Source organism: Filicampus tigris, chromosome 11 (genome assembly GCF_054856515.1).
Source record: "Filicampus tigris isolate MCC_2025a chromosome 11, RoL_Ftig_1.0, whole genome shotgun sequence".
NCBI lineage: Eukaryota > Metazoa > Chordata > Actinopteri > Syngnathiformes > Syngnathidae > Filicampus > Filicampus tigris.
Window position 1 is genome coordinate 23,971,112 of NC_141227.1, and position 13,467 is coordinate 23,984,578.

Below are 13,467 nucleotides of genomic sequence, written 5' to 3' on the forward strand. Positions count from 1 at the left end.
ACAACAGCGCGTGCCGCTTAAACGGGGCGCATACCGACGATGGGGCCAAATTTGAGCCTTTCCCTGCCTTACCGTCAAAGTTGGCAAAGGCTCGATTGTCGGATGTCTCGAAAGATCTTCCTGAGTGATTATCCTGCACTTTTAAGAAACTTTACTATTTAAAAAAGCATTTCCTGGCTGATTTTATACAATCTTAATTATGAACTCTTTTATTGATTAAACCCCCCCCCCATCCCGTTCTTTTTGATTTGATTGTATGACTTTTATTGTTGCCTCCTGCTCTGTGAGATTTGTTGCCCCAATGCAAAGTGCGTTAAAAATCAAATGTATTATTGTTATTCACTCGAAAAACAGTTGGGTTAAAAATAACACAATTCGGGGTCAGAAATGGACTGATCCACTAATTGCAACTTCTTGCTTTGTTTTGTACAAAACAGTCCAATTTTTGGGTTGTTTTTGCAGAAAGTGGGTCAAATTGAGCCAAGTAATGGATCGGTCCATCATTGACCCAAAATGGTGTTATTTTTCACTCAACTGTTTTGAGAGTGTGTGGTGTGGCGCATATGCAACCCACAAAGACACTTTATTAAAGCATATTTTATAACAGGTGCTATCGCTAGGAACTATCCAACAGAGCAGAGCGGCCAACACGCTTTAGGTCATCGTTCGTGTGCTGAAGGATGGGTGCATGGTGACCCCAAGTGGACAAAAATAATACCTGCACCTCACATGCATATACTGTGATGTTTATGCTGATATGAAACTTCCAAAAATATCTGGAAATAATTCCATAAAGATTTGGTCGCTCTTTCGTGGAATTTGTCTTTCGTGGCAGTGGTCTGGAAATCAACCCTCCGAATAAAACGAGGGATTACCGTAATTACATTATCTCCAACGGGACTGAGCTTCCAATGTGTGTGTGAGTGTTACCACAGCAACCGCTTATCAACGCGTATTGCGAGCGAGCGGCAATGCCGAGCTGATGAAGAGTTTGTTCTGATCTCGGCGTCCTGCTGCGGAATCAATCGCCTGTGTTGATTCGAGGGCAATCGAGACGTCATTAAGGTGCCGCGACAATCAATTCGTGCCGAAGCGGAGCAAAAAAAAAAAGAAAAGAGACCAAAGAAAGAATGTCAGTACAAGCGCCACAAACCGGAAACATGTGTAAGCAGTTCAAACTAGCGGACGTTGACAGCTTTGCATTTGCTTCAAAAACGATCAACATTTCCTGACATGTTACGGCCCAAACCAAGTCCTAATTAATGTGTGTCCATTTTCTGCAATGTAAAATAATGTCACGTTTTGAAAAAAATGGAAATTGTTTTTTTTTAAATGCACTTCATCGATTAGTCGACAAAATAAGGAACTGATTATTCAAATAATCATGATTTGAAATCTTTACTCCAGATGAATGATGTTCATCAACATCTCGAACAACGTGGCACTCACAGTACCGTTGTGAGAATAGCTGACCAGTCGTGGGACATTTGTGATTTCCTAGGAATGTTGGAGTGATCATGAGAAAATTGTCTGTCCGCAACACAAGACAGAGGCACACTTGAACTATGAATTCCGCTTGAATTGTGATTTCTTAATAAAGTCCTCCAAGAGCATCTCTTTTAACTTCAATGTAAACATTCTCCATGTTGACTCGTTCGCCAACGTCTGCGGGCCTTTGAAGTGCGGCTGCAATTATCTTGCGCCCCACAAAAAGGGAATAATTCTACCATCAACATGTATGTGAGAGCCAACCAGAGAACGGGAGAATATCATTAACACATTTAACGCGTGTTCAATTCAATTAATGAGCTGCTCTCGCTTCACAAGGAGAATCTGAACTTGCCAGCCTCGGGGGTGTGGGGGAGTGGGCTTCTTGCTTCAATCACGTGCGTGCACATGCGTGTGTATGTGTTACAGTTAAGGTTGCAAAATTTGGGGAATTTTCAAGATTGGAAACTTTCCATCAAGACGAGCGGCAGTTTGTGGACAAATTGAAGGTTGGACCCTCATAAGGAAAATATTTCAATTTGAAACTTGAATCCAGATTTGAAAGTCGACCTTGAAACGCTATTCTGTCTGAAAGCCTACAAATGCCTTCAAAGCCCACTTTGAAACCCTGACCCAGACTTGAAACTGCACCTTGAAACCATAACCCGTTTGAAACCCGACTTTGAAACCTCAGCCCTAAAACCCCAAGTCTGTCTTGAAAGCCAACGTTGACATCCTCAAAATCCTACTTTGAAAGCCTAACCTTAATTTGAAGCCTAACACTGACTGGAAACCCATCATTTGAATCATTTGTAATGTTTTTCGCAGAGGATAAAGAATACATTCTGTGACCGTCACAATTGATTATTCTATTGATCATTTCATCCATTAATCAGATAAAAATGTATAGCGGTAAAATGGGGAGCGCTATCATCCACTGACTTCCTGGCTTCCAAAACGCTCCAAGGGGATTTTTCCCCCGTTGGCGTTGCGGCAAGCGTCATTGCGGCATTACGATGGACTGCCGACGTCCTCTCGCCTTTCCTACCAAGTGTCCGCCGGGATCGGCGCGCCGAGCGCACGTGCCGCCGCATCGGTCTCGCTTCATTACGGCCGGAGAGACGACGACGCCCCCCCCACCCCCCCCCCCCCCCCGCCGCCGTTACCCCCAAGCCCTCCGGCACAGATGGCGAAAATCAGGAGGAGGGGAATCGAGTGGACGCGCGCACCAGAACAAGCGACAGGCGGCAAAACAAGAAGTAGAAAAGCTGGACAAAAACGGAGCAGCTTCACTGAAGTCCGAGAAATGTTCCCTGAAGTCGGGGAGTTGGATGTGCAGCACCGCTGCTCCAAAGTCTGCCAGGATGGACTCAAGTGGAGCCGCAAGCCAACAGTAATTCATTTTGCCAAGTGGCCACGCGACAAACTGCATCGCCGGCCGAGAGCCGAGCCAACATGCCGACCTCGGCTTTGGCCAACATCTTTCAGAAAATCCTGCGTGTCTATGTTTGGGATATATTTGTACAATTCGGAAATACACATTTGAAAGAGGAAGTCAAGCCCAAAATGTTCTTTCCAATAACACGTTCCATGCGGCCCGCTCGTCAAATCGTTTTCCGATGAAAAAATTCAACGGAATTCAGCGGAAAAATCCACCTGTTTGTTTCCATCTCAGGGGGAGGCCATTTTGCCCCTTGCTCTCCACTGAAAGTGACATCACAGATAGTCAAGGCTCAGACCAATCACGACTCACCTGTTTTCAGGGTTTGGTCATGTGACGTCCGCAAGCTGAGCCTTGAGCATCTGTGATGTCATTTGCAGTCGACAGAAAGTGGCAGTACAATGACGGACTCAGCACCGGCGCAAGCGGATTTGTGGCCGTCAGAGTGATTGGCACTCGCCTGGTCAAGACTTTTCAGTCCCTCACTGACAGATGCCCGTTTTGTTGCCGCTTTTTTGGGATGGGGGTCACGGCGGGGGGGACCTACTGACGGACCAACTGCTGATTACAATCGGGTTTGTCCCGAAAAATGAATGAAAGATTGGCAAACTTGAGTAAAATGCCCACCTCTGTTGCTATAACCATTGTTTTCTTTTTTGGACAAATCGTTGCCAGAGTGACTGGAAAAGTCACAAAATATAACATCTAAAAAAATTTTTTAAAAATCTGGCATATATATATAAAAACAAAAAGCCGGCTTTTATTTTGTCTTTCCGGTGTGTCAGGGCCAGTCAGAGACGGCGGACGGGCCCGCATGCGGCCCCTGGGCCGTACTTTGCTTTACTCGTGAGGATGTGAAAATGGATGAACAACAAGTGAACGCGTTCATGTTTTTTTTCCTAGCTGTGATCAATCGAACGCAAGCACGATCGCACGCACGCGCGCGCACACACCAGTTCCGTTCCCATGAGCATCGCACGCACACACCAATTCCGTTCCCGTGAGGCATCCTGCTGTCAAGGTTCCCTCAAGTACACGCGACCTCATTACATGACGTTCAATCCCCAAGTCAACACTCAACATCTGTGTGCCCGTCACATGTAGTCTGCACACGTCATACATATTTGTATGTACACATACACATACACATACGCATACATGTCCAAGGACAGCATCGTATTTTCAAATTGACAGAATTCGCCAGCAAAGAAAAAGGCCGGCAACCTCATCAAAAGTGGCTGTTTGAAAGCAACATGGCAGACTTCCTGTTCAACTGAAGAAGAAGAAATTGGGGGTGGGGGGCTGTTTTTTTTTTTTTCCCCAGGGGGAGCTACTGAGCAACTTTCCGGCATGTTGCAGCCCTCAGTAAAATATTCCGAAAGCGCGTTGCCAATGACTGCGGACCCCATGCAAAAAATAAGGTTCCATTTGCATTTGCACACAAGCGTGGCCGCAAGAGCACACGTGCGCCTAACTTGCCGTCAGAGGTTAACGAGCCGACTCGCTTCCGTAACTTGACCTGCTCGGTCACCGCTCTCCTGCGGCGGCATGGAAATTAAAAGGGGAAAAAAAGTCACGTCATTTATTATGGCGAGGAGGAATAGATAAACAGTCCGAGTAAGAAAGTGAGGAAAAAAAAAAGGCACATTTGTTGGTTCTTTGGCTCAGCGGAGACAATTAGCGACGCACTGAGGAGAAAAATGAGATTATTTAGCGAAAGGCGAATGTTTATACACTCCTAAATATATTTGCTGGCTGGCATCACATGACTTTGCAGGATTTTTGTTCAATGATTGACTGAGCCTTCATTTCACACGCGCGGTCCCAAAACAAAGAAATAAAACACAAACCGACATATCAAACTCAAGGCCCGGGGGCCAAATCTGGTCCACCGCACATCCGAATGTGGCCGTGAAAGCAAATTGAAATCGAGCATGTCAACTTCCATGACTCTTGCCAAAATCAGTCGCAAAATTTCAAACGGTCACAATCAATGATAACGTCGAGATATTGCGCGCATTTCCTTGTTAGCCAACCCCTCATAACTTGAGCAATAGTTGAACAAACTATTATTCTTGACTTCTGATTTCAGAAGTAGTTATCCATCAATTTGTTGTGTACCGCATAGGTAATAATATGAGAGAGCAATGAAACATTGATACGATTTCACCGCAGCCCTCCAGAGGAAACTGCAACTACAAAATGAGTTTGACACCCTCGACTCAGAATTGATCCCATTCCAAAACACTCCGTTACGGCCAGGCTGAACTCCAGTAGAAACTTGTCGTCGTCAAATCAAATCGAAACAAAATGTTTCATGTCATCTGATATTCCATAAAAAATTCCAGAGGAGGATTAAAAATAAAAACACGGCGATGATGTGGTTGCACGATTGCGCACACCCACTTCTACATAACTTGTTCAGAATGAAGCCATCACATTCAAGCTCGTCTTAAATGGGCACAAACCTGCCACCAGGCCAAGTTCGGATGTTCTAGTAGGCTTCCCCTGACATTTGACAGCCTTAACGCTGGAGCAGCGCAACTCGATTGTGAGACACTGCAAGCGTGGGGAAAAAGACAAGTGCCAGTCATTCAAAGACTCATAGGAGAAAATGATTTTCAAAATGATATTCACTACGGTTTGTCTTGATTGTTATTGTTAAAAAGAGATGAAAACGAGCCAAATCCAACGTTTGCTCCCTGACTGGTTAGCTTAGCGGCTTTGGCGCGACAAGCGTTCGCCTCGCTGTGCGCGCGTGCGTGTGCGGTTTCGGGAGCAGGCCACATGTTTCCACGGTAATTGAGAAGGCCTTCTCGGTTCGAACGCTGCCGCATGTTGCCTCGCTGCTGCCCCCGCAGGACGCTAAAGACAAGCGCCGCGGCGGGAAATGGCTACTGAAAAGTTCATTTTGCCCGGTCAAGTCCAAATGATTAATTGTGCGCCAAATCAAGGCACAAACTGCATTTCTCCCCATTAAACCTTTGCATTGATCTGCCGGCCGCAACCTGATTTGTCTCAATTTGTCTCCGACTCGGCGCGATTATGTATCGATCCGCGTTAGCAGCCGTGCTGTGCGTTCGCTGCGCCTTTTTTTTTCGGGTCGCGTGTGTGTGTGTTGTTTTTTTCTCTCAATGACTCATCTGCAACACTTCAAACTTCAAAGTGTTTGCCAGAAAAGGTTGTGAAGAGATGAAAATACGGAAATGGCAACTTTGTCTCACATTGTTGACGCGCGCTGATGTCCGGCGTTTGTCTACATGTGCCCCGACGTTGACGGGCAACCGTCCGTTTTGGGGCAATAAATAAGCAAGCTCAATGTATTCTTAGCTAATTCATTGTAATTGGCAGTCAAATTCAGATAAAAGCATACAATCCCATAAGAAAATGATTGGCTGTCTTTGCGATATGCATACTGCTTGTATGCATTGATTTTTTTCCTCAAATTGTGCGGCCCTACTTCCCAGCTTTAGTCACTTTACTCAGCCCCAAGTGCTGAAGACGCAAAGTAACAAGTGCTCTCCTGCTTTGGTTCAGACGAGTATTGGGAAAAAAAAGCTACTTTACCATTTGTATTGTGACATAAAGTCATGACAAAATGTATAATCTCGCCATAAAAAAAAAAAAAAGAAGAAAAACACACATTTCATACATGACAAAGTGTCTGAAGTCGATCCAACATAAAGCTCCCTGGTGGAGGGAACGCAGATGGCAGTTGATGATGGCGACGCGAAATGGGAAAAAGTCAATCAAATGCGTCTCTCTCGAGTGCTGCCTTGTCCTCAAGATGATGTCGTCACCATGGCAACGCGTGCAAGCGCGGGAGGATGGAGAGCATCAAATCCCGCCCTTCCTCCCCAGCCGGACTAGCCTGAATAGCTGAAGTTGGTGGACTTTGCTTGACTTGCGTATGGATTAAGCGGCGAGCGCCTTTGAAGGCGGCCTCGGCTGCGCGTGCGCCGCATGGACAAAAGCAGGCAGCCAGTTTGACCTCCACGCGGTCCACACCTCGCCGCTCAAAGTCAAACCGGGAGACATCTTTTTTTTGGGGGGGGGGGGAATAAGGAATCGGAAAGTGAGCGCAGGGAAAAGTTGACAGACGTGTGCATCACATGTCAGCACGCACACGCCCTCAGACGGTGTGGACACAGACAAGCCGATTGTCTTCAACGCTGTGGACACTCACAAAGGCTTTCACCAACAGGTTGACATCTCCCACATAAACTCACAGACACGCTCATCTGACGTGTACACTGAAAAGCTTGTCGGCCTCTGACAATAATATGGCCGCTGTTTGCTTCCAGAGTGGGCGGGGCACACACACGCACGCACGCACGCACACAGCATCTAAAGGCCCGTCGGCTGATGTGCACGGAAATCAAAAGACTTTGGGGCATTACGATGGACTGCCGATGTCATTGGGCCTGTGGGACCGCAAGGTACGCAGCACTCTTTGATTTGGGATTTTTTTTCCTTACTTCGCCACGTGTCAGGGGCGCAGCACCTGCGTGTGACGTAGTACACGCATTAGCCCCATTAAATATGCAGACGGGAAACAGGCCATGCCCAGCTCTGCTATTTGCAGTATATTTGGTCCAAATAATCGGTTCCGATCGTAAGTGTGAGGCATGAAGACGCAAGTCCTCATCGGATCAACACTTTTAGGGCATCCGATCATAATTCTAATCCGGACTCTGATCGGATCAAAGAAAAAAAATGTACCGTAGCCATCGATTGGCCACATTGCGCCCACATCGCACTTGACGGCCTCATTGACGATTTTTGCCCGTAAATATTGAACGTGTTTGTTTTTTAAGATCGCGGGCCCGCAACCCGTTTCGGCCCATATGATTGAGACAAAGCCACTCTTAATTCAAAGCACGGGATATCTTGATAGAACAATCTTATAGGGCAAAAGACGTCCTTGGACGAAAAGAGCCCCCTTGTGCAAAGCAAGTGGCCGAGGGTTCCATCTTACTCAAACACTGCATTCATCTCTCACAAGACGACCAACATTGAACATGGAAAGGCAATTCCATATCTCCTTCCTACAGGTGCCATCTGATTTTATTTGGAGACACCGCCGGCCCTCACTTCACCTCACGGAGAAGCGAGCTCCCGTTAGCCGCGCAGCCTTCAAGACGGAGGCTCTGATCTCACGTGCATGCTGACCAAGGGCCTTTGTCGCCTTGCATCCAAACGGAACTTTTTCAGCGTGGCCTTACTTGCAGTGCTTGTGAGGTCCGCCGAGGGTCTCGATGACGAAGCATTCGCCGCCGTTGAGGCAGTAGGCCAAGTCCTTGTCGTGACACGGCTTGAAATGCTCCGAGCGCCAAGGCAGCACCGTAGGAGACGCTGAAAGCAAAACAAAGCAAACGATGACGTTCCAATGAAAATGCGGTCTTTGGTTATTTGCAGCAGTAGTCAACAGACAAACGACATTTTGCCCTGAGCATTCACAAATGAAAGAAAAACATTCCTACGGACGTACGCCGACATCCTGCAAAGGGCGTCCGAGGACGCCGCAAAGTTTTCTGGCTGCAACAATGGCACGTTTTGCAATGCGGCTGTCCTAATACTTTTGCACGTATGACAAATGTCGTGTCCTTCCAAGTATTTTGAATTGGAGCGGAAGAGAGGGAAATCTTTGCAGCTGCGGCGGCTCAGTCTAATTCCTGGGAGCCGGCCTCCGGACGACACTTGTCGGCCATTCGTCATTCGTCATCGTTTCTTTGCTCTCGGCTCAGCAGACGCCGCGCCGCGCCGCGCCGCAACGGGGCGGGCGAGCCGCACAGGCGGCTGACAGTGGCCCATTGCAGTGACGAAAAAAACAACGGCGCCGCGGCGACGACGTGTCGGGAACCGCCCCCGTACCCCCCACCCCCACGCGCAGGGCCCCCTACTAGCTGTTGCGGACTGATATCTGGTTCGCGGCCTCGAGAAACGGCAGACATTGGCCAAAAACAACGGCGCAACTTGAAACCCCCCCGCAGATGTTGTAATTGCATGCCGGGATTCGTGAATCTCCCCCATGGGGCCCGCTCGCAAGCTTTTCATCAAACACGCCGACAACAAAATGAATTTTATGACTTGGAACACAAAGAAAAAAAAAAAAGAAGAGATCGAAAAGAAATCCCCCCCCCCCCCCGCTACGTGAACGTCATAACTGATGTCCATTCCAAAAAGTTTGTAATTGACAATAGGTGCCACAAGATGGCGACAAAGCCCTTTTTTTTCTCGGCCCGAACACTAAAACGGTCTTCCAGCAAATAATAGACGACAGGTCCCGCACCCACAACCCTAAAAATCTGAAAAGCTACAAAACATTTCACTTGGGTCACGTAACGCTGAAGACATTTTGCCATTTAAAGTGTGTAAAATATTACTTTAGTCTTTAAAGCAACATTGATCATTATATGAAAATGACACACACACACTCCATACATTGGTCGTTATTTGTTAAAGACGTTCATCATTTCAAAGAAGGCACATTTAGTGGGGAACTGTTATATTTTGCAATGATATTGGCATTTTGCTTGAGCAGGCAAGTTTCTCATTCAGATGCAACATTTTGACATTCAAACAGAGAAAATGAATATGTTGCATCTTGCCTCACAAAAATTAAATTCTGAACATTTTGCCCATTTTCTTTTTCTTTTTGTTACAACCATTTCTTAAAAGATGCCTTTGTTTATCCATTGTCTTGGATTTTTTTTTGGGGGGGTTGGGGACGGCGACCCCATGGTTCTATTTGCTTGGGAGCCCTCAGCGTGTGTAGGACTGCCCCTGCCTCAGCCGTCACAGCCGACACGAGGCTCAGTTTGATCAATTCCGCCGCCGCCGCCTTGAAACGCCCGCAGGCAGACGTCCGTCAGCGAGCAGGAAAAGCGTCCAATTTAGCGGGAAGACTGACAAGGAAAAAGGCAACGGGGGATCGATAAAAACATCGGAGCTGGCCAACGCAGCCTCGCCTTCCCGGGGAAACCCGCACGAGAATATACAGTGGAGCTTTCCACACTTTCTCATCTCCAGTCACACATTTTCCTTGCAAGCGATTTGCAGGGCCAACATCGGCCACTGAAGTCGAAACACGACGCGTGCAGCACATTATTAGAGCTCAGGAAGGCGACTTTTTTTTTTTTTAATGTCTGCGAAGGTTGTCATCATCCGGTCATCTGCAAAGGCTGTGGGGAGGCAAATGGATTTTTTGTTTGCTGAATTGTGTTGCTGTGTTATTTTTTATTTTCTGAAAACCTTCCAAAATGACAGCTAACGATGCTATTCGGCTAACAAAATGCTGCCTTCATAATCACACCATTTTATGGAAGCGGGTTATTTTCAAACGTCAGTGCAATTTAAAAAAAAGGGGCATGAAACATTTTCTGCCTGGAAAAGCACTTTTGAGGTTAGGCCTCAAAAAATGGTTTTGCATTTCTAATGACTGAATTCTGCATGGACGGGCTGTTTTTTTCCCTTGGAACTCAACATTTTGCCGATATTTGTTTGAAAAAAAAACCGTTATGCTTTGCCTTCAAAACAAAAGCACAATTTGTTTCGTAAAGGCCATCAAAAATGTTTTCATTTTGCACGAATGAGCTATATTTTTCCTTTCATGGCCAGTTTTAAGTTAAGATAAGATAAGATAAGGCCTTTATTGATCCCACAGTGGGGACATTTTCAGCGTTACAGCAGCAAAGATCGCAGAGGTCACGCAGAGACGGCGGCATAATGTATAACATTAACGGCAAACATTCAGAGTCAAACCCATGTAACCATGTGTATATACACATGTATATACACACCAACATACATTTACATATAAATTATATTTTCCATGTAAATGTATAATTTCGCCATGGAAACGCTACGTTTCCTCAAAATGCTCACAGAAACATCGCACAAGGCAGGCCACAAAAAACAAAACAAAAAACATGACAACATCTTTCTCTTAAAGATATTTGCCCACAAAAGGGCTGCTGCGGCTGTCCCGATACTTTTGTGCATATGACACACTGCTCTAAATAACACACACTGCACAGACTAGCGTCAATCAATCGAATACAAGCGTCGGTCAAAAGCTGAGAATCATTCATCTGTTGCCATATTCAAGTACACGAGGAGGCCTGCGTGCGCGTGTGTGTGTGTGTGTGTGTGTGTGCGCGCGCGATGACACTAGTGTGTGTATTTGAGTGTGGTGGTCTGTAAGGGCCAGCGCATTCTGATAAACCACAGCAGCCTCTGCAATGCAGATGCTTGGCAGTGACACACGCACACTCGCGCGCGCTCGCTCATCTGGCCCCATAAAGCGCTTGCGACTCGCTAGCGCGGACGCCCTCGGGCCGGCCAAATAAACGGCGGCAAACCAGAGTGAGCGGACGCCGCCCAGCGTCTCTCGAGACCATAACGTTATCGTCCGCACAGCCAGATGAAGACACATTTCCAATACACACACAAAAGATCCAAATGTGAGTCGAAAAACAAACAAACCAAAAGGAAATCAGGACCCACTTTGCAACCTGAAATTCGTTAGAGTCACAAAAAAGTCTTGCGAAGCCATGCTGGAAGTCTGCCATTTTGGTCAAGGTTTCAAGGTCAAGTTAGAGCTCAAAAGGTCAAGTTGCTCAAATTCGCACCAATCTGCAATCATTTAGAGGATTGGTGCAAATTGTTGGATTCCCTTCCCGACAATAACGCTTTTGTGAAGATTGAGCCGGTACTTCCTGAGCTTTAAGGTGGCCGCGCCCCTTTTTGCTGAAAACGTCCAAATTCGGTGGGCCACAGCTCCCAAAGCCTTGCTCAGACTGACCTCAAATTTGAGATTTTGTCTTGTGGCATCACTATCAACAAGTACAGCAAGTTCTGTTGAAATCAAAATCTGCGTGGTTCAAATTCTCCGATTTTTTGGGGGTGGTTTGGAATGGAGCGACCCGGGGAGCATGTTTACGCACCATAAATGAAGCCCCAGAACGTTTTGTTGAAAAATGCAGCCAGTTTGACTTTGTGACATGAAATTTGGTGGGCATGTCTAGTCATGAGTAGGCCCACAACAGTCTCATCAAGCCATACTTGGAAAGACGCAGGAAGTCAGCCATTTTGGTTGGCAACATTCTTTAAGAGGGGAAGTCAACCCAAATATATTTTTTTCCAGAATATGTTGTATGCTGGCCCACTACTTGAATCAAGGCATTCGGATTCATATTGCGTTTGTGGAATATGAGTTAAGCAGCAAAATCCACCTCTTTTTAGCCATCTCAGCGGGCGGCCATTTTGACACTTCTGGCGACTGAAGATGACATTGAAGGTGCTCAGGGTTCAGGTAACGACCAATCACGGCTCACCTGTTTTCTGAAGTTGAGCCGTGATTGGTCGTTATCAGAGCCCTGAGCATCTGAGCGAGCTAAAAACGGGGGGGATTTCTTGCTACCAAATGTGAACCACGTCAACTTGTCATTTTTGTGGCCAGAGTGGCGGCGGCGCATTGTAGTGATGTCCCACTTCCAAACTCCTCCTCTGTCAACCGAGCGCACCTCCTCCAGAAACGCCGGCTTTCACGCCAACTTTTTCAAGTTGGAGTTGACATAGCGGCGGACTAATTGCTCTGCCGGGACGCTGATAACAAACGGAAGGAGAAGACAGAGCTCAAGTTATGTTCTGATCACTTCAGCTATTGCTTTTCGACTTCTAAGTGAAAGGTCTTTGTCGTTACGACATCGGAGCGGCTTGCGGGAATTCAGAGAGAAAGCTCCGGAAGAAGAGCAATTACTAGACAGACCAGATGAGGTCACCTGATTACGGAGCTCCAAAACTGCACGAAGAGCAACACAAATGGCTAGATCAATTCCGAAGACTTCCGCTTCAAGTGGAGCCAATCAGGGGCAATCCGCAGCAAAACATCTGGTAACCACAGCGACCTGGCGTGGCTTTGGATTGGCGGCAAAGTGGCATAAAAAGCAGCGGAATGGGATGTCTTCCGGTCGGAATCGGGCCTCCCCAAATGTGGATACAGCTCAAGAAGCGGGCGGGAAATCTGATCACGGCCAAGTGCCAACGCTATCGAGACGCCGTCCGAAAACACACGTTAGTGATCGTGTCTTCCAGTTTGCCTCGTCTATGCTTGCGTCTTTGACGGACAAATGTGTTCTTTGACGGAGACGGCCGGAGCGCTCATTTTGCTCACGCAACAAGTGAGAAGAAGAAAAGGAAAACCCTCGCGCCATTGCGAAGCGGGAGTGGAGCTGGCAGAGCTGCCGACTCTCGTCTCCGTCAACGCTTTTGGGACGGCCGAGGAAGCGGCGTTGACTGTGGACGGCGGCCGCTAAGTGCGGCTGACAAAGCCGCGCGAGAAGCCAGCGACACGCCTGAGCCGTCAATCACGGAGAGAGCACCGCAGTGGCCGACTTCTCCCCTCGGCTTCACGTGTGCTGCCCCAAATGGCCAACCCGACTGGCCACGCCTCTTCAAGGCACACATGCAATACACAAACACTACACTAGTTTTTTTTCTTTTTGTCCTTTGCCACACGAAAGGTTGGTGGTTTT

The 13,467-nt window shown here is 47.2% G+C and overlaps 1 protein-coding gene across 4 annotated transcripts in view; it reads right to left on the bottom strand.

Moving 5' to 3' along the window:
* The window catches only part of nrg3a (neuregulin 3a), a 130,394-nt gene that overhangs the window by 29,992 nt on the left and 86,935 nt on the right, over positions 1 to 13,467 (bottom strand). For all 4 annotated transcript variants that reach the window (XM_086044921.1, XM_086044923.1, XM_086044922.1 and 1 more), the window contains one exon: positions 8,155 to 8,284. In XM_086044921.1, the coding sequence (XP_085901047.1) occupies positions 8,155 to 8,284 (130 nt within the window). The remainder of the gene's footprint in view (positions 1 to 8,154; positions 8,285 to 13,467) is intronic.